This window comes from Anguilla anguilla, chromosome 5 (assembly GCF_013347855.1).
Source record: "Anguilla anguilla isolate fAngAng1 chromosome 5, fAngAng1.pri, whole genome shotgun sequence".
Classification (NCBI taxonomy): domain Eukaryota; kingdom Metazoa; phylum Chordata; class Actinopteri; order Anguilliformes; family Anguillidae; genus Anguilla; species Anguilla anguilla.
The window spans coordinates 6,047,592-6,074,412 of NC_049205.1; the positions used below are offsets into that span (position 1 = coordinate 6,047,592).

Genomic DNA, 26,821 nt, shown 5'->3' on the forward strand with positions numbered 1-26,821 from the left:
CATTGTTGAAAGACTTTTTTTTTAAGAAATCATTTTAACTAGACACCCCCCCCTCACCCAACAAACCTGAAACGTACATATTCCGATTTTTCTCAAGGATTTTTAATCAAAAACAGTTTATCCCAAAAATCTCTACCTTTGCCCTCCTCTACTCCTATCTTGCATTTTGCAAGATATTCTATTAGGCTACTTTTAAAATTTAATTTGATGCAATATTTGGGGAACCCTCTGCGTCACCAGGTCGCTATCAAGTTAATATAATAGATATTATTATAGTCTAATGTCTTCTATAATTTAGCACGTGACACGAATGACGTTTTTGTACTTGTCGGAACTAGACTGATGACGTCGACTGACATTTGAGACTGCAAAGTGTGGTTGGGGGATTCCCTTGGGAGGGGATTGGCGACACTAAACTTTCGAAACTCAAGGGGAAAAGGCACGCACAATACATTCCATAAAGTAAAAGTGGAACTTGAAAATAAACGTATAAAGGAGCTGACACGTTATTCGATAGGCTGTGAGTTCATAAATCTGGGCGTTTTCCTCTACATTGTGTGCTCTGCTTTTACTTTTGGTTTCATTTTGCAAAAGAAGCAATTCATTGCATTAGCCTACATTTATTTGGCAGACGCTTTTATCCAAAGCGAAGTACAATAAGTGGATAAATAAGCTAAATAAGTCGTTTTATGTAACATGTAGGCGTATTTCGTTGCCAGCAGTGTTTCAACGTAACCTGGTGGACTTTAAGAAGTAACGGTAATTTGTACGCACGGTTAATGAGCCGAGCAGCTGCGGAACGCAAAACTAGACTACCACTGAACGGCGAAGGTAGGTCGTGTCTGTATCTTAAATGTTTACTGGAGGATTTTTTCATGGTGTTTGGGTTTCTCGTGAGCTTTGTAGTGACCGCTACCGCGAAAATGGATACCGAATAATGGATCTTTATCTGTCTGACAAGGATTGGCGGAGCACAGCTAAACAGCGATGGCATCAGGGGGTCCTATCTGGCTGGTCGAATGCTCCTGGCACGGCAACATTAGGGTGAACCCCGAGGCCGTCGGTATCCTATCCCGCCTCCCACCACCCCTTCGGGTGGTTAGCATCTTCGGACCTCGCCAGTCTGGAAAGTCCTACCTGCTTGATGTCCTGGCGGGAAGCACAGGTGACAAGAGCAATACCGTCTCCCCGAACGGTTTAGACAGGGTCCCGTGCACTGTTAAAAAGTTCCTCTGAAAATTACAGTAACTTACTGGCAACTAGTTTTTTATTTATTTATTATTCTTAATTTATTAATCCAGTTTGATCGTATACTGTATATGTGCTAGAATACGTTTTAAAGCCATGCTTAAAAATCACAAAAAAACCCCAAAGTTTTCCTGCATTTCACAGCGATCTGCAAGGAATACATGTTAAGGAGGTATTTTTGCTCTGAGGAAAATAAAGAGGCCACGCTTTCCACTGCATTAAAAAAATAAATAAAATAAAATAAATAAAAAATCAACATGTCTGAACGTTCCATGGTTACGCATGGACAGAGGTTTTCAGTGTCATGGTTGCCGGGTGCACTAACGCACCACAAATGCAGCTGTTCTATTGGAGGCCTCTTAATGAAGACCTGCACGGAAAAAAAAGGTGCATTGTGTAGGTTTTTTGCCTTCAGGCCTTTCGGGTGGTGGAATAAGCTTTGAGTAGTCAAATAATGGATGATGATGTCACTTTGACCCGTAAGGGTTCGCCGCCTCCAAGGGGGATTCTCCCGACGACCTGCGTATCAACATGTGGACTCTCCCGGACACGGAGGACCCGGGCCACACTCTGGTCCTCCTGGATACGGAGGGCTTCGAGGAAGACCTGGTGAGTCCCCGAAACCCAGTCTGTATGAGCTGTCGGTTCAGCTATTTTTATCGGTCAATAATTGGCCTCGCACCAGCGTCCATGATGCCAGTGATTCCAGGTGTCTTATTGCTGGGCGAGAACAGCATTGGACACCCCATGTTATAGACCTTTGGATACGTGTAAATAGCTCACGTGTAAATAGCTCGGTGCTTCAGTTGTTTGGGTTGTAGTTTTTAAATAATCTTTCAAAATTTAAATTGAAAAAAAACACTCCTAACTCACAGATCATGAAAGGTGTTTTTTTTTGTCTAATTCACAGGTGATTTAAGCTGTTTTTTTTTGCTTAATTCACAGTAGATGAAAGATGTGTTTTTTGTATAATTCACAGGTGATTATAGGTGCATAATTTTTCTAATTTACTGATGATTGAAGGTGTGTTTTTGGTCAATTCCCAGTAGATGAAAGGTGTGTTTTTTTGTTTAATTCACAGGTGATTATATGTGTGTTTTTGCCTAATTTACAGGTGACTGACAGGTGTGTTTTTTTTTGCTTAATTCACAGGGGATTGAAGCTGCAGCTTTTACCTGTCCCATCTTCACTCTGTCCCTGCTGCTTAGCTCTGTCTTCCTGTACAACACCCGGGGGCCCGTGAGCACGGATGCCCTGGACCAGCTCCTGTATCCTCCCCCGAATGTTCGACCTGGAAATGAAGGCTGCGGTCACATTTAACAAACGCTCTTTATCTAGAGCAACTTGCCCTGCTTTGAGGTTTTTTTTTTTTACTGTTTGGTTATTTTTTTTTTACACAATTAATGTCTGCTTGGGTATTAGATTTGGATATTTACAGATGCTACTCCCTTGATCGGGGTGAAGTGGCTTGGAAGCACATTAAATGCTCTGTTCAAGGACAAAATGATAGTGTTTCCACTTGGGAATTGAACCTGCAACCTCTAGATTTCATGCCCGTTCCCTATTCATTATATTACATTAAATGCAGCCCTAGCTCCTGCTAACTAATCAAATATATAATGTGATCCTTAACAAGGCACTGAACAGTCATGTGACTATGCTGGCCAATCAGGTGAGCCTGCCTGCCATCAGCTGGGCCGGTGAGAGTCTCCTGCCGGAGTTTGTGTGGTGTGTACGAGATTACGACCTGGACGTGGCAATGGGAGACGTGGAGCTGATGCCTGAAGACTTCTTGGATTCTGTCTTCAATGACGCAAAAGGTACTGTGGCCTGCCACCTTTCCCAATATTCCCAACATTCCCAAAACTGTTTAAAATTTCTGTCAGGATAACAGGAGGGCATAGGTATAAATTAGGGAACGGTACATTCCATACATGCCATGAATATCAGAATGGTTGACTAATGGTTACCTAATCAGTCACCCTTTATTTTGACCTTAGTATCATTCATGATCAGGTTGTTGCTCTACATATTACAAATATTGCTTCGAAGAGGTAGACCGAAATAAAACAAGCAGATTCTGATGAATGAATGGAAAACTTTACAAGATGGGTGTCAAAACCACTCTGGTACTATTTCCCTTGACGCAAGACGCATGATAGACTGATAAATCTTTCTGTCGTTTATTTATTCTTGTTCTTTTTCTGCCCCCAGGCCTGCAGTCTCCCGCTAGGGTTGTTTGTGAGCTCTTCGCCCGGGAGAGGATGGAGATCTTTGATTTCTGCCACCCTCAGAGCGGCGCGGAGACCCTGGAGGGGGTCCCGCTCAGCGAGCTGGAGCCCCGCTTCACCAGGCAGGCCAAAGCCCTGAAGAAGAGCATCTGCAGGAGTGACCCCAAAGTCCTCCAGGACTGTCGAGCCCTGAGCGGCGCAGGTGGGCATTCTGATAGTCGGCGAACCCGCCCCCCCCCCCCCCCAGGACCCCCCCAAACCTAACCCTAACCCTAACCCTAACCCCCCCCCCCTTCCAACCCTAACCCTAACCCATACCCCCCCAACACACACACAGTTTTCAGTGATGGCGGCCATCTTGGCTCACTATTCATAGGTACATTTCGATGGACCATTAACGTCTTTGGAGGAGAACAGGCCATCTTGGCTCACCCTTTGCTTACTTTTGAAACAAAATGAAGGCAAACATAAAGGACTGAAAAAGAAGATAAAATTACAGCACAATTGGAGTGTGACCATTGCACAGCATAGTTTGCTGTTGAAGAAACTCAAAGGAAAAAAAACTGTTGCTAGTAGTTGTTTGAAAGTAATTTTAGAGCAGATGCTGTGTCCTGTTGTAACTGTGCAGATGCTGTGTCCTGTTGTGACTGTTCAGTTTTCCATTAGATCTGGGAGACATTTTGAATCAGTTTGTGGAGAGCTTGTCAAGAGGCTCACTTATCCAGCTGGACGGTGTAATTGGGGAGAGTTCACGGGCAGAGAATGCCCAGGACCTAGACTTGCCCAGGGACTGTGAGGTCCCCACAACGGAGGTGTTGCCCAGGTACACTGAGGTCCCCAGAGAGGTGCAAGGGCCTGTGGTGGAAAGAGAGATGCCACTGAGAGAAGCACCCGCACGTCCATACGGAGAGTCTTCTGCTACTGGGACGGCAGACAGAATAACAGTGAGTATGTTCGTGTGTACGTATACACATGATAATGGTACTTTCATACTATGTTGTACAGCCCAGCATTAAAGGTACCTTTCACACCTTTAATTACAGAAAGGACCCTCATTTTAATTAGACAAAATAGATGATTAAACCAAGTTCTTGAACTGGCAAGAAAACTGGGTTTGATTTAAATATTGAAAGTTACTCAGTTGAAAGTTTGAAATTGTAATTTGAGGATGTGAATTAAATGCAGATTGTTTGGTCTTGCTTCTCCTTAGTGGCTCTGTAGTTTAATGGTTATGCTGTTGTGTGATACTGATAATGTTATATAGCATGTAGTTATAATGGTATAACCTTTTAAAGCCATTTCTATGTTAGTATCAATTTAAATATTTTGAATTTTTTGAGAGTATAGAAGGACGCCTTGCTAAATGCTAGTATGTAGCTCTGCAGGATAGATTTTAGGCACCATGTTGACTTCAGGGAAGGAAAACTGACCTATGTCCTCTAGACTGAAAGACTGCAGAAATGAGGGACTTTGTGTGTGTGTGTGTGTGATTGTAGGTCGGCAGACATTTTGTGGACATGGACAGGCCTGTTTGTCTGATTGAGAACACGAGCGCAGGTGAACTGCAGGTGAACCAGGAATCCCTGGACATTCTGAGGTCAATCCGGCAGCCTGTGGTGGTGGTGTCCATCGTAGGCTTGTACCGCACGGGCAAGTCTTACCTGATGAACAGGCTGGCTGGGAAGCAGACAGGTATGTTTACATCTCCATCTCGGGGTGTCTTGAGTTTCTGGGGTCTTTTTCATTGTTCTGGTGCAAGAGGTTAATGTTTATGGTTGCAATCTTCTCTCTGAGGTCTGTGTTTATATAGATCTCTTTTGCTGAGCCTTGAAGTGTCAGGGTTCTAGTGTCTCTGGGTTCTCTCTGTGTTCTCATGGTTCTCATGTATCTGAGTTCTCTTTCAGGGCTCAGCTGTCTCTGGGTGTTTTCTGGGTTTTTTTTGTCTCTGATATCTTCATGTGTTCTCAGGGACATATTGTCAGGGCTCACCTGTCTCTGAGTGTTCTCAGGGTTCTAGTGTATCTCCATGTGTGTTTTCAGGGTTCTCCTTGGGTTCCACTGTCCAGTCTGAGACAAAGGGCATCTGGATGTGGTGTGTGCCCCACCCCCACAAAGATGACCAAACTCTTGTCCTGCTGGACACTGAGGGTCTAGGGGATGTGGAAAAGGTAGGGTGTTCTCCCCTTTATGATGTCATAACCTCCCTGTGTTTTCCATGTTGCAGAATGTTCTCATGTAACCATCTTCAGCCTAAATTAGACCCACTGCTTGTTATATTAACCTAGAGGAATTACTGTAGATCTTATGGACTCAAAATGAATTGAATCGAATCGCACAGTTAAGACAGCGCTTCCACAACTTTTTCATGAGTAAAGTATTATTATTATTTTTTTGTCAAAAGTCAGTCAGGTTCTTCCGAATCCCAAAAGGAGTTTTATTCCTTACAGGGGGATCAGAAGAATGACACCTGGATCTTTTCCCTGGCCGTCCTCCTGAGCAGCACGCTTGTCTACAACAGCATGGGCACCATCAACAACGAAGCTGTGATGAGCCTGCAGTATCCTAGCAACCATATAAACTTAGCACATGTGTAGAGATGAGCCTGCAGTACCCTAGCAACCACGTAAGATTAGTGCATGTGTTGAGATGAGCCTGCAGTACCCTAGCAACCACGTAAGATTAGCGCATGTGTAGAGATGAGCATGCAGTACCCTAGCAACCACGTATGCTTAGCGCAGGTGTAGAGATGAGCCTGCAGTGTCCTAACAACCACGTATGCTTAGTACATGTGCAGTATTCATTTGCTACATTAAGCACCGTGTCCTTATTCTCCCTATTGTGGCAACTATAGCATGTAAAGTGATGTTATTGGTTGATGTAATGGTTACTACTGGCAACTAACATTAATAACTAGGTATTGTCTCTGACCTTTGCCGAATGTTTCTGCATACACTTTGTTTTAAATAAGAGTGTCTGATGAGTGCAGAAATTTTGGCCAATCATGGGCTTACACACAGGTTGGACAAATAGGGAAGAGTGCTCTAAATATGAACACCTCATTACTAGATGAACAGAGTATACATATCATACGCTATCTAGGAGGCAACATCAATTAGGAATATCCATTTACTGAATATGCAGGATTTATTGCAAAACACACACCAGAAACGTAAAGCCATAAAAATGGCATAATCTTGCTTAATAGAAATGGTAGGAGTTTTGGGTGGGTGGGGGGTGGGGGGGGGGGCGGTGGATGAGAGGGGGCTTCCCTCCCCCTCTATGCTGGGAATTTGATTTGGAGCTTGTGTCCCAAAACGCATCAATTTTTTGGTTTGGTTAAACTGCACAGGGAGCTGCTGGTTTTTTTTTTGTTGGTAGTTTTTTGTTATTGTTGATGTCCATGAACAAGCACACACAGCTCCAGTGGCTCATTGGCTCTACCTTAACAACTCTATAGCTATGTGACAGAGCTGACCGAGCACATCAAGGTGAAGTCCACAAGGGAGGGGATGGAAGAGACGTCTTCCGATTACGTCCGCTTCTTCCCCACCTTCGTCTGGGCTGTGAGGGACTTCACTCTGGAGCTGGAGATCGACGGAAAGACCGCCACCGCAGACCAGTACCTGGAGAACTCCCTGAAGCTAAAAAATGGTAAAACGGGGCACCTGGATTTACCTGTCAGTAGCTACATTCTCTTAGCCAGACGTGTGGCATATTCTGGATGCTATATAAGGGATTCAAAACTGCAACCTGGCAGTTGCAGGCCTAGTTTCCCTGCCCTGATGCTACACTGCCACCGCCAAGTAACATTTACAGTCCAGTTTTTTTTGTTTGAATATCATTTTGGAATAAAGTCATGCAATTGACGGTTCTGTTAAGGTGATTGACTGATAAATCATGATGGAAAATCTCACGGCAAAAACGGTGGCTTATAGTGCTTGTGTAGCCTGCACAGAATCTCACTGTTAGGCTGTTGATAGGTTCACTGTGACCTTGTAGACAAACCGATTGATTAAGTTGCAAAATCCAGGCTTGAAAACTCTTCACAGCCTATCTCAACTGCAGTTTTGATGCAATATGTTTTTCTGGTAGCCTAATCCGCATATTTCTACCTTTTTTGTGGCGACATAGCTCAGGAGATAAGAGCGGTTGTCTGGCAGTCAGAGGTGCTGCCGGTTCGATCCCCCGCCCTGGGCATGTCGAAGTGTCCCTGAGCAAGACACCTAACCCCTAATTGCTCCCAACGAGCTGATTGGTACTTTGCATGGCAGCCTTTCACCGTTGCTGTGTGAGTGTGCGTGTAAATGGGTGAATGAGAGGCATCAGTTGTAAAGCGCTTTGGATAAACGCGCTGTATAAATGCAGTCCATTTACCATTTTAAAATGAAATTGTTGAAACGTCTTTCACGAGGGAATCTTTATTTTGGTTATGTAAACCATACGGCATATTTTGACCACGCTCCTTTCCTCAAGGTTCCTCTAGAGCGGTTGGCCTGAGTAACGATGCCCGGGAGTGCATCCGGAACTACTTCCCAGAGCGGAAGTGCTTTGTGTTCGACCAGCCCGGCTCCAAGGAGAAGCTGAAGCGTCTGGATCGACTGGCAGATTCTGAGCTGGACCCTCAATTTGTGAAGCAGACCTCTGATTTCTGCGGCTACGTTTTCGGCTGCTCCAAAGAGAAGACCGTTAAAGGGGGGATCACAGTCACCGGGAGCTGTAAGTTTGATGGAATCGGGTTTGCGGAAAAAGAGAAACATTTCCTTGATGTGGTAATGTGTGGTTCTGGGGGGGCGCCTCACTGTGGATGGCGCCCGGCAGCCCTGTAGGGCGATGCGTGATTGGCTCTGGCTTTGCCCAGGGACGGGGTGTTTTAGTCTCAGATTGCACTGGCGCCCCCTGCTGGTTGATTGGGTGCCAGAGGAAATTGTTCTTTGAATGAACCTGGACCACGGAAAAGAATATTTAATAAATCGCTCTCTAAAAAACTGTCAGTCCAGTCTGATGTTTATTGCAAGGCATTTGATAAGAGTGTGGCAGGAGGGCGGGAACTGACGTTAACTAAATATATCACAGACTGCTACATTTGCACACTAAAACTATTTTGCCATGTATTGAAAAATATACCGCATGGTATTGAATAAGACATATAAAATATGTGGATGCATTCCAAGTATATTTTCCAGTGCATGCCAAAATATTATAATTTCCAGGACTCCTTACTGATCTTTTGTCATTTCCTGTGACCGCTGCAGTGCTGGGGAACCTGGCGGTGACGTACGTGGACGCCATTCGTAGCGGGAACGTCCCGTGTTTGGAGAACGCCGTGGAGGTGCTGTCTCAAATCGAAAACTCGACGGCGATCGAGGAGTCTTTCGCCCTCTACAGGCGGCTGCTGGGAGAGCGGGTGGAACTGCACACCGAGACTCGAGAGGAGCTCTCCAGCACTCACGAGGGCTGCCTGAAGGAGGCGCTGCAGCTCTTCATGAATCGCTCCTTCAAGGACGAGGACCAGAAGTATCAAGAAGCACTCATGGTTTGTAGGCCTGTTTTGTCTCTGGGTGGAGTGTTCATTCACAAAGCCAGAGGTGCAAAACTCAATTCTATTGGTGGGCTAGTGCTTGGGGTGGCAGTGTAGCATAATGGGTAAAGAGCTGGTCTTCTAACCTAAAGGTGGCTGGTTACATTCCCAGGTACTTAACCTGCATTGCTTCAGTATATATCCAGCTGTATACATTACATTACAGGCATTTAGCAGACGCTCTTATCCAGAGCGATTTAAACAACTTTTACATAGCATTTACATTGTATTACGTTGTGTGAGTCACTCTGGATAAGAGCATCTGCTAAATGCCTGTAATGTAATGGTGTACCCAGCTTGTCTCCCTTACTTTTCTAACCAGCCATTTATGCTATTGTTGGTCACTTCTGTGACTGACCACAGTAAAACAGTTGGGACACTGCAGTCTGCAGCAGTAGCTGATGATTGAAAAAGTTGTCGGATCAAGATATGATTGAACTAATTAAATAATTAAGAGCAGAAGTTGGCATGAAATTCTGAAACGGATCAGCCTCGGTTACCCAAATTCAGATCCAAGTATTTGATGAGCGGACCATTGACGGAATTTGTTTCAGCCTGCGTGTCGTTGGCAGGAGCGGGTGAGGAAGGCGTACGAGGACAAGTGCACGGAGAACGAGGAGATGTCGCGGAACCACTGCATAGCTCTCCTCCTCCAGCTGGCAGACGACATGGAACCGGAGGAATCCTACATGAAGCCGGGGGGATATCAGCGCTTTAAGGCCCACCTGGACAAATTGGTTGAACTGTACAAAAGTGCCCTGGGCAAAGGGGTGAAGGTAACTCACTCCCAGGCTTCCTCCTGGCCTTTAGCAGCACTAGCGCCCCCCAGTTCTTGCTCCTTTCCCCTTTTAAAGGTTTGATTCAGTACATCGCATCTGTAACATTGGTTTTTTTTACATTTATAGTTGAGGCTGTTTCTGTCCTTGAGCCAAATGACCTGAATCACACTTTGGTTTTGCTGTTTAAAATGTATTTAGTTTAGTCGCAGTGTTTGGTTTGGCCCGCCCCTATAATGACGACTGATGAAACCAATTCTTTAAAATGCCTTTTGAGGCGTGCTAGTTTAGTGCACGTGCAGTGAATGTCTGGTTGTTATGCAATGTGTATGGGGCCACGGCAGACTAACCCCTGTAATGAGTTGATTATTAGCATACTTAATGTTTGAATTATCTTGATACAGGCAGAGGAAGCCTTGGAGGACTACCTGTCTGAGAAAAACCAACTGGAGAAAATGATTCTAACAGCAGATAGAAATCTGTCAGAACAACAGAGGCATCTTGAGGGTAAGAGGAGAACTTATTTTAGGTCCTACATGATCTCATAAAGGAATCCATTTTAGCTCCTACGTGATAACATAAAGGAATCCATTTTAGCTCATACATGATCTCATAAAGGAATCCATTTTAGGTCCTACATGATCACAGAAAGGAATCCATTTTAGGTCCTACACGATCTCATAAAGGAAGCCATTTTAGGTCCTACACGATCTCATAAAGGGAAGCCATTTTAGGTCCTACATAATCTCATAAAGGAGGCAATTTTAGGTCCTACACGATCTCATAAAGGAAGCCGTTTTAGGTCCTATACGATCACATACAGGAGTCCATTTTAGGTCCTACATGATAACATAAACTCAAAGGAAATGAACACACTGACACCCGCTGAAGAAATTTTATTCTGTCGTGGGGGTCAGTAATGTTAGCAAGTCAATGTTCTGTGCTGTGATAACAGAGAATTGTGGGAAATTGGATTTTTTTTGTAATTGTTCCACACTGATTATTAGGCCAGAAAAGTGTGTGAATTATTTGAGTTTGTGTAAGTAATGAACTCATGTGCATAAAACAAATTTGGTGTAATAAAGTGAAGAGTATGTAGATTGGACATAAATGCATTGTACAAGTGAAGAAAGGTCTGGATTTGGAGATGGTGGGTCACCGATGTACTGCTCTGTCCCACAGAGCAGAGAGCCCAGACAGAGAGAGCAAAGCAGAGAGCAGCAGCAGCCCGAGAACAGCAGGAGGCTCTGGAGAGAAGAATGAATGATGTAGAAAGGGCTCGTCGGGAGAACGAGAGGCAACTGATGGAGAAAATGGAGAGGGACCGGAGAGCGTTACTGGCGGAAAACCAGCAGGTTATGGACCAGAGACTGCGGGTACAGTATCAACCCAGCCCAGATACACTATCGTACAAATATACACACAGCTACACTGCTGTACCAATTTACACACAGCTACACTATCGTACAAATATACACACAGCTACACTGCTGTACCAATTTACACACAGCTAAACTACCATACCAATATACACACAGCTACACTACCATACCAATATACACACAGCTAAACTACTCTACCAGTATACACACAGCTACACCGCTGTACCAAAATACACACAGCTACACTATTGTACAAATATACACACAGCTACCTACTATACCAATATACACACAGCTGCACTACTGTACCAATATACACACAGCTACACTGCGGTACTAATATACACACAGCTACACTGTACCAATATACACACAGCTGCACTACTGTACAAATTTACACACAGCTACAATACTGCACACAGCTACTGTACTAATATACACATAGCCACACTGCTGTAGCGTTATACACCCAGCTACGCTACTGTAGCTGTACGTATAATGGAAACGAACCTCTGGCCCCACCAGCTCACATATTTACCATCATAATGAATAGCATTTGAATCAGTGGTCTCGTGGAAAACGTGTGTGTCATAGTTACATTCTGGGTCATTAAATATTTTCTTTAAAATGTAATGGGTTAAAAGAAATAGCAGGCCTTCAGGGATGAAAATGATCAGGTACAGTGCCAATGCCTGAAAAAAAATGTGCTTGGGTGCGGTGACAAAGCGTTCGATGCTTTCCTCTGGTGTAACTTTGTCTTCCTAGTCAAATAGCGGACATCAGGAATAAATGCACTTTCTCCTCATCCTCCACCTTCGTTTTCACGCAGGAGCAACGTGCCCTGTTGGAAGAAGGGTACAACAGCAAGGCGGAACGGTGGGACGGGGAGATTCGGCAACTGCGGGAGGAGCTCGCCTCGCAGAGGAGAAACAGAGGAGGAGGAGGAGGAGGCTGTGTCATTTCCTAAGGACTGGAGCCAAATGGGCAAAATGCGTGTGCTGCCACCTGTTCATTCTTTTCTTTTCTGGGTTCATTCGCACTGGCGCTGAACAAGAGGACCTCGGAAAACCGCGTCGTTTCATGATGTTTATGTTGCTTTATGTTGCAATCGTATGCCATCTGTGCCCGCTCCACAAAGAGAAATGTGCAATTATTTCATTATAATTATACAAAACTTTACCTATTTAAACATTTAATTATATTAGGCAATTTTCTGATGTAGAATTCAAATGCTGAGGGAGGTACGTGCATGTGTAAATGTTGATTTTTTTTTTGTTCTAATATAAAAGTAAAATAAAACTTGTTAAAACTTGTGGGGGAAAAGGTGTGGATGCTTCATGACTGTCAAAAAGAGGATGTTGAATTGTAAGGTTTACGCATCACGTCAGTCTGAGGTCACATTTTTTGATTGCATTGTGTGCGTTAATCTCATAAATCATTGTATGTGTTTCTGATGGGTATAGGTACGGTGGTTGCTGAGGGACATTCAGTGCCTAGCCTGACCCTTCCTGAAAGAGTGCAGGCTTTTTCACGTGGTCCCCTCTGCCCTTGAAGATGGGCTTGGCCACAGCCGTGATATCATTGCTACGTCTGCCCCATTGTATTGTTTATGAACCAGATTTGTATTTCCTTGAAGAGCCTCTGACAGCTACAGTTTCAAAGATCACATAGATTTAATTTCCGTCATGTCAAATAGTGTTATAATGATAATAATCTTTATTTTTTTTAACTTTGTCCATCACATATGATCCACCATGAGACTCAAGTTAAATTTTAATTATGCTGTTTCTTTGTGATTGGTTTAACCTAGATACATCTTGTATGGTCTGGTTTCACTTTCAGATTGAGAAACCCTCTTTCAATAAAGCAAGTAAGTTCACAAGTCCACATTTTTGAGCACTGCTTCATTTTGAGTACGGCTCAGAGGTTTCTCTCTGAAAGTGGACTCAGTTTGACTCTGGACCACTTGCTGCATTGAGTATAGCGGTGAGAGGTAAATATATTCTGATCTGTTCCTTGTGCTTGCATTCAAGTTGATAGATCTGGCTTGGTTTAAATGTGTGTGTGCGTGTGTGTTTGTGTGTGTGATTTATTTTTTGTGTGTGTAATACGGTATATAATGGTATATATGTAAACAGTGCCAGACTGAAGGTAAGAGTTTGATATTTTGTTTTCTTCATTCTTTTGGTGGTAACAGTAAAATTTAAGTAATTATTAGTCTCATAAAATTATTTCTAGCAGTCGACTAATTTTTCAAGGTCACTAACAGTTCCAATATCTTAGAGAACAGGAAGACTGATATGCCAATCAATATAGAGCCAACATGTACATTACAGGCCAAAAGTATTTGGCCACTTGTAGTTTAAAGAGAAGATCAGGTAGAGAAGAATTCAGTTAATATATGCACATCTATTGAATAACAAACCGAAGTACGAACATTGTTTTTCAGTTTCTACCTGCAGTACAATAACACAAAAAGATCATTTTTACTTAAAAAGCTTTTAGGGCCTGTTCTGTTCTGTTGTTGTATGCCACACATGCGCTCGCAAATGTCGAGAATGTGGTGAAGGATGACTCATCTGACCACATCAGTTTTTCCAGATCTCTGTAGACCAGTGAACTAAAAAATTTATTTTGCATGTCTGTTAAATCTGAGAAAAATTAATAATTTAGTAAAAATCTCTGCAGCAATGGCATAAAAAAAACAGGAAAAATTTGAAAAAAGTGATGTGCTTTATTTTATTTTGGGACAGTGGTCAGTGTGTTCTTGGGATTGGGAATAGCGGACCTGTTTCTGTCATCTCCCGATGATTATCAGAACACGCATGCGTCTGTCACAAATGGCTCACCAGTTTCTTTTCAAACACAGGGACCCGTCTGCAGTGAAGAAACATTCAGGTGGACAAAGGAACTGCAGACATTATAGCCAGGCATTTTCAAACACTCATCACCCCCAGCTAACATCACTGATGTCATGGAGGTGTCACAGGTAGCTAGTCGACTGCCACAGAGAGTCATGTGGATGTTAGCTGATTGTATGGTACTGAGTTAGCAGTATGACCTATGTAATACACTATATCCAATACTCAGCATTACACATTTGAGGTTTATACAATCCATGTGCCATTTCAAGCATTCCTCACACAATTAATCATTTTTTTGTGTAGTGAATTTCCCATTTGAAACTTGCCATTTGTTTCTATAATGCAACTGACTTTAAATTCCAGTTTCGCATCAAATTCAACCTTTCCTGTCTCCTGCAAATAGATTTTTGTGACATTCCTTTATGGGATTTGGGGGTCATCTTCATAAGTGAATGTTGTGAAATGAAGTGTCTTTGAAACTGGTGATCAGTTGGTCTTGTAACAAGTTCAATTCCCAGATAGGACATTGTATATTCAGTGTATATCCAGCTGCATCAATGGATGCAATGTAAATGCTATGTAAAAAAAAAAAAAAAAAATGTTGTGTGAGTCGAGGTGGTCTGGTTTCACTTTGAATTTGAGAAACCCAATTCCGGTAAATCAGGCTCATGCTGTCTATATGTTTTGAGCACTACTTCCTTTTGAACATCAAACGCTCAACGGTCTCTCTCTGAAAGTCGACAGTTACGTGGAGTCTAGCAGTTAGAGGTAAATATATTAATATCCATTCCTTGTGCCTGCATTCAAGGTTATAGACTTGGTGTCTGAGTTTTTTTTTCTTCTTTTTTTTTGTTTCTTTTTGTAATATGTAAATAATATTATGTATGTAAAATGTGCCTAACTGAATGTAAGATTTTTCTATTATATTTGGTTAATTCTTTTTATGTATGTTTAAAAATCATTCAGCATTTTAAAATTTGGCGTCAAAAGAATTACTATGCATGTTACTGCGCTATTAAGATACAGGGCACGTATGTGATAAGTACACTTATGGAGGACTATATTACTTAGCAGGTGAACTGGAGTGTGTTTGTGTGCGTTTGTGTGCGTGTGTGTGATTCCAGGTCAGCAGACATCTTGTGGACATGGACAGGCCTGTCTGTCTGATTGAGAACACAAGCGCTGGTGAACTGCAGGTGAACCAGGAATCCCTGGACATTCTGAGGTCAATCAGGCAGCCTGTGGTGGTGGTGTCCATCGTAGGCTTGTACCGCACGGGCAAGTCTTACCTGATGAACAGGCTGGCTGGGAAGACCACAGGTATGTTTATATCTCCATCTCAGGGAGACTTGGTTTCTGGGGTCTTTTTCACAGTTCTGGTGCCAGAGGTATTATAATTATGGTTTCAGTCTTCTCTCTGGGGTTTCTGTTTATTCTAACCCTGCTGAGTCTTTAAATTTCAGGGTTCTAGTGTCCCTGGTCTGGGTTCTCTCTCTGTTCTTAGGTTTCAAGTGTCTCAGGGTTCCCTACATGTGTTTTCAGGGTTTCAGAGTCTCTGTGGTCTCTCTGTGTGTTTTCAGGGTTTGATAGTGTCTCTGGGTGCTCTCCGCATATTTTTTGGTTTCTAGTGTCTCTGGGTTCCACTTGGCCTGACACCAAGCTACAACCTGAAAACTAGACCTATAGATGACCTTATCCTAACACTGCCTTTTCAGGATTTTAGTGTCTCCAGGTTCTCTCTGGGTGTTCACAGAGTTCTAGTTTCTCTGAGTTCTCTATGTGTGTTTTCAGGGTTATAATTTTACTGGGTTCTCTCTGGGTGTTACTGTATCAGGGTTCTAGTGTAGCTTGAGTTCTCTGTGTGTTTTCAGGGTTCTAGCGTATCTTGAGTTCTCTCTGTGTTTTCAGGGTTCCCCTTGGGCTCCACTGTCCAGTCTGAGACAAAGGGCATTTGGATGTGGTGTGTGCCACACCCTCACAGAGATGACCAAACTCTGGTCCTGCTGGACACTGAGGGTCTAGGGGATGTGGAAAAGGTAGGGTGTTATGACATCATTCCCTCCACTGTGCCTTGTTCCAGAATGTTTTAATGTTACCTTCCTCAGCTAAACTCCTGCACCTGTCTATCAAATATTCCTTGGACAATAGACACATTATTAGTTACTTTAAGTTCCCCATGTAGATGAAAGTGACATATTTGGGTGCAAATGTCGTAAAAATGGAAATACGTTTAGAAAAGATATTGCCTTGTACTCTGTGTATTTTTTGTGTTTTGTGCTTGTTTTGGAATTGCCCCTGAATGGAATTAAACTGATTTGAACTGAATCATGCAGTTAAAAAAGCGCTGCAATAAATTTTTATGAACAGTTTTTGTTTGTGTGAAAAGCCAATCAAGTTTTTCCTAATCCCAAAAAGTGTTTTATTTCTAACAGGGGGATCAGAACAATGACACCTGGATCTTTTCCCTGGCTGTCCTCCTGAGCAGCACATTGGTCTACAACAGCATGGGCACCATCAACAATGAAACTGTGATGAGCCTGCAGTATCCTAGCAACCACATAAGTTTAGCGCATGTGTAGAGATTAGTCTGCAGTATCCACTTTCTACATTAAGGGCAGCTAGCTAGCTGAGTAAGAGAGCAAAGAGGACTCCTAACTACAATTAAGTGTATCAAAATGCCTTATCAACAATAAAGTGCATCTCAGAAGAGAAAAGGGAAAACAGACCAGGAGAGAAAGGTAGCCAAGTTGCCAGAGTTGGATGGCTTTTAAAAAAAAGCACTCGTCAAACCCGCAACTCAACCATGTCAGAAAGCCTGTGAGCATGGATATATCAACAACCTTCCCTGCTGTCATTCAGGACACGTTTTAAAGCAGATCGTCAACCACACACCTGTCTTCCAACTAAAATTCTTATTCTGGAACAGCATCTTGTAACCTTCGGAGAGGTTGTTATGACATTACCTGTCACAGTTGCTATAGCCGAGCACTGTTGAAATGAATGAATGACTTTTAAATTTAAATTAATGAAGAACAACCTGAAGAGCAGCATCAGGCTGCACAACATTTCGAATAAGCGTAATCCACATACGTTTCTTAAAGGGATAATTCACATTTTTAGACCCAGGTCCACTGAGCTTCTAGCCACAAATTATGTGATAAATTGGGGGGCTCAAGCTCTCCTAACTCGTGTATGTACAGCTCGCTCTGTGTTTGCTGTTAGCTTTGTTGACCAAATAACATTGATTAAATGGGGGCTGAGAGTCACCACTGCCATCAAACGTGCCAGTATAGCCAAAAAAACAGGATTTTCGTTTTTTTCCACCTTTGGACATTTAGTATAAACTACAGACTTTGTAATGTCCTGAGTTCCAAAGGCGCCACATTCCATGGGCTAGGGAGAGCACTGGCATTGTAGATTTAGAGATATTCATGCTTCTTCATGCATGCCACAAAAAGAATCATGCTCCAATTATGTTTATTTTCGTGCTTGTTGGTATGATGTGCGGTGTAGCTAATGGTCAAGCTAGTGAGTGTGTTGGGTATGTTTCCTTGTCTGTGTGTGTTTTTAGAAAGACCTGAGGCTTGGATCAAAACTGCGAATTGCTCAAATCAGAAATGAGTCTGTCACATTTGCTATGATCAATACAGCACCCATGAAAAATGTATACTGATCCCTTTGAATTGTCACATATAACTTTTTCCCTTTTTTATAATACGGGCAGTTTCATGAAACAGTTTTTCAGTTGCAGCACACAGCTCCAGTGGCTCTTCCTTAATAACTCTACAGCTATGTGACAGAGCTGACCGAGCACATCAAGGTGAAGTCCACCGAGGAGGAGACGGAAGAGACGTCTTCCGACTACGTCCGCTTCTTCCCCACCTTCATCTGGGCTGTGAGGGACTTCACTCTGGAACTGGAGATCAACGGAGAAGCAGTCACTGCGGACGAGTACCTGGAGAACTCCCTGAAGCCAAAAAATGGTAAAACGGGGCACCTGGATTTACCTGTCAGTAGCTAAATTCTCTTAGCCAATGTGTGGCATATTCTGGATGCTATATAAGGGATTCAAACCTACTACCTGGGAGTTGCAAGCCTAGTTTCCCTGCCCTGATGCTAGACTGCCACCGCCAAGTAACATTTACAGTCCAGTTTTTTTTTTTTGTCTGAATATCATTTTGAAATGAAGTCATGCAATTGACGGTTCTGTTAAGGCGATTGACTGATAAATCATGATGGAATATCTCATGGCAAAAACGGTGGCCTATAGTGCTTGTGTAGCCTGTACAGAATCTCACTGTTAGGCTGTTGATAGATTCACTGTGACCTTGTAGAAAAACCAATTGATTAAGTTTCAAAATCAAGGCTATCTTGAAAACTCTTCTCAGCCTACCTCAACTGCAATTTTGACTGACATGCATGTTTTGCTGGTAGCCTAATCCGCATATTTCTAGTTTTTTAGAAATAAAATTGTTGAAACGTCTTTCACGAGGGAATCTTTATTTTGGTTATGTAAGCCATACGGCTTGTTCTGACCATGCTCCTTTCCTCAAGGTTCCTCTAGAGCGGTTGCCCTGAGTAACGATGCCCGGGAGTGCATCCGGAACTACTTCCCGGAGCGGAAGTGCTTTGTGTTCGACCAGCCCGGCTCCAAGGAGAAGCTGAAGCTTCTGGATCAACTGGCAGATTCTGAACTGGACCCGCAATTTATGAAGCAAACCTCTGATTTCTGCAGCTACATTTTCAGCTGTTCCAAAGTGAAGACCGTTAAAAGCGGGATCACAGCCACCGGGAGCTGTAAGTTTGATGGAATTGGGATGGGGTAAAAAAAGATAAACATTTCCATGGTGTGGTATGGGGTTCGAGTGGCAACTGCGACCAGCAGCCCTGCCAGGCAATATGTGTTTGGCTTTTGTGTCGCCCAGGGATGGGAGGGTTTTGCCTCACAGTGCCACAGCGCCCCCACTGGTCTATCGGGCACCTGCAAGTCTGTCTGTTGAACTGCAGATGAAGTGTCTCCCTGTGACTCACGTCTGTGCAAGCCTGACTTGCACACTGCGGTGTGAAAGGAGGCACTTCCACTTGCATGTTTCAGGGACGCACACAATTGGTATCAGCCTTCTCGTACGACTCTAGGCAAGACACCAAAAAAGCAAATTTTGTGCTCTGGTTGTTGGTGTTTGGAAGAATCCACTGACTCCGATCTCTGCACCTCATGCTCAAACCTGAATGGCTGTATTGCAGCATCAGGATCAGCGATCATGTCTTCTACAGACTCATCAGTCAGTAGTAATCTGAATCACTGATTCTGTCCTTTGATTCAGAATCAAATATTTCAATGCTGTCCATTTCTGTCATCTTTTCAACCAAATGATGTCCATTTCTGTCATCTTTTCAACCATAAAGGTATAATAGCAGAGCTATTTGTGTTCCCCCTATGATGTCACACATCAAAGAAATAGGCCTAATTTCCCTTTAATAATTTAATAATTATTATTATTATTCTTATTACTTTTATAAATTTTATAAATGATAAAATAAGAATTTCCTGGACTCCTTACTGATCTTTTGTCATTTCCTGTGACCGCTGCAGTACTGGGGAACCTGGCGGTGACGTACGTGGACGCCATTCGTAGCGGGAACGTCCCGTGTTTGGAGAACGCCGTGGCGGCGCTGTCTCAGATCGAGAACTCGGTGGCGGTCGAGGAGTCTTTCGCCCTCTACAGGCAGCTGCTGGGAGAGCGGGTGAAACTGCACACCAAGACTCAGAAGGAGCTCTCCAGCGCTCACGACGGCTGCCTGAAGGAGGCGCTGCAGCTCTTCATGAAGCGCTCCTTCAAGGACGAGGACCAGAAGTATCAAGCAGCACTCATGGTTTGTAGGCCTGTTTTGTCTCTGGGTGGAGTGTTCATTCACAAAGCCATTCTATTCCACTTTTTATACTAATTTCCCAGCCTTAGTCTTCTAACCAGCTGTATACGACAGTGCTAGTTTGCTCCTGTAACTAACCACAGTAAACTATTAGGACATTGCAGTCTGCAGTAGTAGCTGATGACAAAAGAAGTTGTCAAGTCAAGGTATTATGGCCCTAAATAATTGAGAGCATGAAATCCTGAAATGGATTAGCCCTTGTTGTGCAACCCTGCAGTTAGCTAGCAGACTGCATTTACACGGGCACAAGAATTTCTAAAGCAGCGGTTGCCAAACCACACCTTGGATACGCCCAGCCAGATCCAGGTATTTGTGTTTCTTCTCAAGCACACCTGATACAACTAATGAAGCCCCTGATTTGTTGCATCAGGTGTGCTTGAGATGGAACACAAATACCTGGGTCTGGCTGGGTGTACCCAAAAAGAATTTTGGGAACCACTTGTCTAAATGTTTCTTCAAATTGGATAAAGTGCTAGCATGTCACATTATACAATGAAGGTCCCTGGAGAGCCACAAGGTGTACAGGGCTTGCAGGTGAGGAGAGTTACCTGTGTGGAACACTTTTGGTCATCAAACTATTCAGCAGGCTTGCCCGTCAAAGGGGGAACATGTACCGTTTCTACTCCAGTTGTGCTGTATTTCGAGTTTATGTTTCATGAAAAACATTACTGGAGCAGATAACGTAACTTAATTCAGGCACAGTACATCATGTTAAATTGCTCTCGCAATTATTGAGTTGTGCTAACATGGTTCCTCAGCTGCATATATGAAGAATATGGAGCTGACCTCTGCTCTGTCAGGGGAGTCTGTGTCCACCCGCCTGCAGGTGTGTCTGTCTGTCATTGGCAGGAACGCGTGAAGAACGCGTACGAGGAGAAGTGTGCGGAGAACGAGGAGATGTCGCGGAATCACTGCGCAGCTCTCCTCCTCCAGCTGGAGCAAGGCATGGACATGGATCCAGTGGAAGCCTACATGAAGCCTGGGGGATATCAGGGGTTCAAGGGTCAACTGAACAAATTAGTTAAATTATACAGACGCAAGCCGGCCAAAGGGGTGAAGGTAACACACTCCCAGGCTTGCTCTTAGCCTTTAGCAGCGCTAGCACCCCCAGTTCTGGTGCCTTTCCCCTTTTAAAGGTTTGATTCAGTACATCGCATCTGTGATGTTTGTTTTGTTGTTAGGGGTGAGACTGTTTCTGGCCGCAGTCACACTTTGCATTCATTGTTCAGAATGTATTTAGTTTAGTCACAGGGTTTGGTTCAGTTTGGCTCACCCCCGTGATGACAACTGATAAAGCCAGTTCAATAAAATGCCTTTGTGGCATGCTAGTTTGGTGCATATGCGGTGAACATGTATGGTTGTTATGCAGTGTGTATCGGACCACAGTAGACCGGCCCCTGTGATAAGCTGGACATTAGCATCCTTAATGTTCTCGTTACCCTGTTACAGGCAGAGGAAGCCTTGGCCAACTACCTAAGCGAGAAAAACCGACTGGGGAAAATCATTTTGACAACAGATGAGAAAATGTCAGAACAACAGAAGCATCTTAAGGGTGAGATGGGAACTTACAGGAATGTATTTCAGGTCCTCCATGATCTCATAAACTTAAAGGAATGTATTTCAGGTCCTAGTCGATCTCATAAAATTACAGGAATGTATTTCAGGTCCTATGTGAACTCATAAAATTAAAAGAATGCATTTGATGTCCAACATAATCTCATAAACTTCAAGGAATGTATTTCAGGTACTACATGATCTCATAAACTCGAAGGAAGTCAACAGCCCCACTGAGACCAGCTGAAGTGATGTTCATTCTGTATTAGGGGTCACAAATCGTAGGAAGTGTGCTCTCACACTGTGTGACAGCATAGAATTGTGGGAAATGGCTTTTTTGTTGTTTTTTCATACAGATGATTATGGCAGAAAGAGGTATAAATCATTTGAGCTTATGTAAGTAATGAACTCATGCGCAAAAAACTAATTAGCCTAAGTGTAAAAAAAGTATTAAAATTGGGCATACGTGCATTGTACAAGTGAAGAAGCATCTAAACGCTGGATTCGGATAGTAGGTCACCGATCTGCTGCTTTGTCCCACAGAGCAGAGAGCCCAGTTGGAGGAGGAGAAGCAGAGAGCAGCAGCAGCCCGAGAACAGCAGATGGCTCTGGTGATAAGAACGAATGATATAGAAAGGGCTCGCCAGGAGAACGAGAGGCAACTGATGGAGAGAATGGAGAGGGACCGGGAAGAACTCCTGAAGCAAAACCGGGAACTGAGGGTACAGTATGAACCCAGTCTGGTGCACTACCATACCAATATACACACAGCCACACAACTACCAATATACACCTGCTACACTGCTGTACCAATATACACACAGCTACACTACTGTACCAATATACACCTGCTATACTACCATACCAATATACACACAGCTACACTACTGTAACAATATACACACTGCTACACTACCATACCAATATACACACAGCTACACTACTGTAACAATATACACACAGCTACACTACCATACCAATATACATACAGCCACACAACTACCAATGTACACCTGCTACACTACCATACCAATATACACACTGCTACACTACCATACCAATATACACACAGCCACACAACTACCAATATACACCTGCTATACTACTGTACCAATATACACACAGCCACACAACTACCAATATACACCTGCTACACTGCTGTACCAATATACACACAGCTACACTACTGTACCAATATACACCTGCTATACTACCATACCAATATACACACAGCCACACAACTACCAATATACACCTGCTATACTACTGTACCAATATACACACAGCCACACAACTACCAATATATACCTGCTACACTACCATACCAATATACACACAGCCACACAACTACCAATATACACCTGCTATACTACTGTACCAATATACACACAGCCACACAACTACCAATATACACCTGCTACACTGCTGTACCAATATACACACAGCTACACTACTGTACCAATATACACCTGCTATACTACCATACCAATATACACACAGCCACACAACTACCAATATACACCTGCTATACTACTGTACCAATATACACACAGCCACACAACTACCAATATATACCTGCTACACTACTGTACCAATATACATACAGCCACACAACTACCAATATACACCGGGGCGACATAGCTCAGGAGGTAAGAGCGGTTGTCTGGCAGTCGGAGGGTTGCCGGTTCGATCCCCGCCCTGGGCGTGTCGAAGTGTCCCTGAGCAAGACACTTAACCCCTAACTGCTCTGGTGAATGCGAGGCATCAACTGTAAAGCGCTTTGGATAAAAGCGCTATATAAATGCAGTCCATTTACCATTTACACCTGCTATACTACCATACCAATATACACACAGCCACACAACTACCAATATACACACAGCTACACTACCGTACCAATATACACACAGCTACACTACTGTACCAATATACACCGGCTATACTACCATACCAATATACACACAGCCACACAACTACCAATATACACCTGCTACACTGCTGTACCAATATACACACAGCTACACTACTGTACCAATATACACCTTCTATACTACCATACCAATATACATACAGCCACACAACTACCAATATACACCTGCTACACTACTGTACCAATATACACACAGCTACACTACTGTACCAATATACATACAGCTGCACAACTACCAATATACACCTGCTATACTACTGTACCAATATACATACGGCCACACAACTACCAATATACACCTATATGCTAATCGTCGGGTCCCGTTTTGAATTATAAACTGCCGTTTTATTCTCGACACTGCCCATCTTTTCATTTAATTTGAAATACACCCCTTGCCTATGGAGTAGCCACCACAAACATGATTGGCTCCATAAATGTTTCCTGAGTACCCAGCGCGAAAGTATACAGCGCGAAAATGATGAAAAAACAGACTGTTTACAATGAAATGGCAACTTTGTTATGGGGTTATGGGGGACAGTACACTGAAAGCTATCCAAACTGCAATTAATATTTTCCAAGCTTTTGTTGCCTTCCACTGCTCTTCTGAGAGCAAAAAGGAGAATTCAATTGAAGTGGCTAGCTCGAAAAAAGTTGCTGATATTAGCCTACTGGTTAGTCTAGATCATAATATTTCAGTAGCCTACTACTACTTTAGTGTGAGTATCTATCGACCGGGTTCGTTCGGTAGACAGAAAAACATCAGATTTTCAACTGTAGTCTATATAAAATAGGCGAAATATAAGTAACAACCTGTACCTAGTTATGTAGAAAAAAACGTCCTTGTTATCCTCCGGAGGTAATTTTTTCAGTACTTTCGCGATTTTTTTCTGTGCCGGGAAATATATATATAGACCTAAAAAACGCTATTCCAAAAGCAAAATTAGACATGTTATACATCGTTAGAAAGCTTATACTCTCACCTACTGAATAAATGAATTGTCAATCAAGCCAGACTGTACTAAAAAAGGGCGACAACGACGTAAACAACAGGTGTGGTATTACGCGCAGCTATTTTGGAAGATACCCAGGCGTAACGAATGCGCTTATATTTCACAAACGGATTGTTCAAGACAATAAATGACCACTCAGTCAAATAGTTAGCCATCCACAGCCAAAACTAACCTACAACTTACCGCCACATATTTTCTCATGTTCGAAGTTGAGTTCTTGTAGGCTGAAATGTCCACATTTCTAGGCAGACAAAGAAGGCAGCGCATAATGTAACTACTGTTTTTGGTAGTCTGTAAGTAAAACATAGTTTGAACGTGAGGCCAGGGGTGTTCTGCCTCCTACGAATCACCCGCCGTTGTTTCAGCCATTGTTGTCGCCCACTCATCCTTCTGTGTGCCGTAACTGGCTACGTTTGATTGGTGAAACGGAGTCATGTGGGGCTATGACAGCGCCAAAGCAAAGACCAGTCAGCCTCTTTGGCTGAAGTCTTTCTGAGAGAAAGAAACAAACAGAACGTGCGTTGAATAAAAAATGTGTAAAAAATAAAAGTAACGAGCGGAATGTAGCCGAATATAACGGAGTAAAAGTAACATTTTTTCTTCGCAAATATACTCGAGTAAAAGTGAAAAGTATGTTGCATTAAAACTACTCTTACAAGTACAATTTATTCAAAAAGTTACTTAAGTAAATGTAACGGAGTAAATATAACACGTTACTACCCACCTCTGCGTACCAATATACACACAGCTACACTACCGTACCAATATACACACAGCTACACTGCTGTTCCAGTACACCATGACAGTGATAAGGTTTTCCTTAAAAATGTAGTAGAGTAAAAGAAAAGGTACACAGATAAAAATGCTGAAGTAACGTATATTATGATGTGCTTGAGTAGAGTAACATTATTTGATGCTTTCCACTCCTGTCAGTTTGTCTTTGAAGTCAAATAGGTGACATCAGGAGGAAGATTGATTTTCTCCTCATCCTCCATTTTAATTTCATGCAGATGCTATGTGTCCAACTGGCAGAAAGGCCCGCTAGGATCATCGAGCGTATTGAGACACATGAGCGCATTGTGGAGAGAAATACTTGTGTATTGTCATAGAGAACGGGACTGAAAAAGGCCGTGTCCTTTCCTGAGTGTTGAAGTAAGGTGGGAAAAATGAGGAATCATGCAAACTGTACAGCCTAATTGTACGCCTCAGAGCCAAATTGTTGGACTTCTTTATCTATGAAGTGGATTCATTCCTTTTTATTTTCCTGTTTTTATGCACATTTGCAGTACTTAAGTGGACCACAGAAACATGCTGTTTTGTAAAGCTTCAGCAAATGTAGACTTGTTTACCACCTACAAACTCTCCATAAAGTGGAATATGCAATTGTTTCCATCATTTAACTCATTGAAATATCATTTTCTGGCATCAAATGTAAATTCTGAGGGTGGTAAATGCTTGTATAATGCTGTTTTTTTCCCCTCAATGAATTTTTTTAAAAATCTTGTGGATTCTTCATTATTGTCAAAAAGAGAATGTTAAATTGTAGGGTTTGCCATGTCATGTCTGAGAAATTACATTTTTTTTATTGCATTGTCTGCGTTAATCTTATGAATCATTGTATGTGTCATACAGACATATACATGTATCCAATATATTCTTTGTGGCAGATAAAGCCTGTCTGGGCCAATACAAACATATACTAAAACTGAGACAATATTTTTAAAAGCCCAGAAAGTGAGGTATTGCTTAAAGGAAAGTTATGTGAAACTGGAACCTATGTGAAAAATGTCACATCACACACACACACACACATACATACATACACGCACACACACACACACTCTCTCTCTCACACATGCACACACATGCATACGAACACACACACACACACACACACACACACTCTCTCTCTTTCTCTCACACACACACACACACTCACACAAACAGCTAAGGAATTAGTAGGAGAGACCATTTTGGGAGTGTTTCGTGCAGAGATCTGACTTCATTGCTCAAGCCTTCATATTATGTCTGCACTCTATGCTCTCACCTCCAGTGGGCTGGGCCCAGCCACTGTTACCGGGGGATGCGAAAGAGCTGCCCATCAGGGCTGTCTCCAATGGCAACACCCAGAGAACCTCCAAAAAGCCCCCTGGTGCCCCGCCAATGCGCTTTAGCCGCTGCTTTCATGTGCGGGCGAGCGCAGCGAGAAGGACCGACGCCCCGCCCTCTTTCTGCGCCCATCGCCATGGGAGACGGCTCGGGGATGAAAGAGTCACCTTCTAAGGCCCGATGAAATTTTTACTGGTGTGGGGCTTTA

At 43.0% G+C, this 26,821-nt stretch overlaps 2 protein-coding genes across 3 annotated transcripts; both read left to right on the plus strand.

The window, feature by feature from the left end:
• The first annotated feature begins 356 nt into the window (after positions 1-356).
• Positions 357-13,100, plus strand: LOC118228099 (guanylate-binding protein 1-like). Its single transcript, XM_035419374.1, has 18 exons — positions 357-831; positions 962-1,165; positions 1,733-1,857; positions 2,401-2,516; positions 2,896-3,068; positions 3,463-3,681; positions 4,146-4,423; positions 4,976-5,171; positions 5,520-5,647; positions 5,927-6,036; positions 6,937-7,130; positions 7,953-8,195; positions 8,732-9,012; positions 9,630-9,833; positions 10,238-10,340; positions 11,016-11,209; positions 12,045-12,572; positions 12,610-13,100. The coding sequence occupies exons 2-17, from the start codon at positions 988-990 to the stop codon at positions 12,180-12,182; spliced, it is 2,880 nt and encodes a 959-aa protein (XP_035275265.1). The 5' UTR covers positions 357-831; positions 962-987; the 3' UTR covers positions 12,183-12,572; positions 12,610-13,100.
• A 35-nt stretch (positions 13,101-13,135) lies between these two features.
• Positions 13,136-26,094, plus strand: LOC118228100 (guanylate-binding protein 1-like). 2 transcript variants are annotated; one of them, XM_035419375.1, is made up of 11 exons: positions 13,136-13,208; positions 15,204-15,399; positions 15,988-16,115; positions 16,512-16,621; positions 17,869-18,062; positions 18,634-18,876; positions 19,673-19,953; positions 20,860-21,069; positions 21,460-21,562; positions 22,108-22,286; positions 25,515-26,094. In XM_035419375.1, the coding sequence occupies exons 2-11, from the start codon at positions 15,225-15,227 to the stop codon at positions 25,611-25,613; spliced, it is 1,722 nt and encodes a 573-aa protein (XP_035275266.1). In that variant the 5' UTR covers positions 13,136-13,208; positions 15,204-15,224; the 3' UTR covers positions 25,614-26,094. The 2 variants fall into 2 exon arrangements, with proteins under 2 accessions (XP_035275266.1, XP_035275268.1); XM_035419377.1 differs by lacking the exon at positions 13,136-13,208 and adding an exon at positions 14,800-14,847.
• Positions 26,095-26,821: the final 727 nt, after the last annotated feature.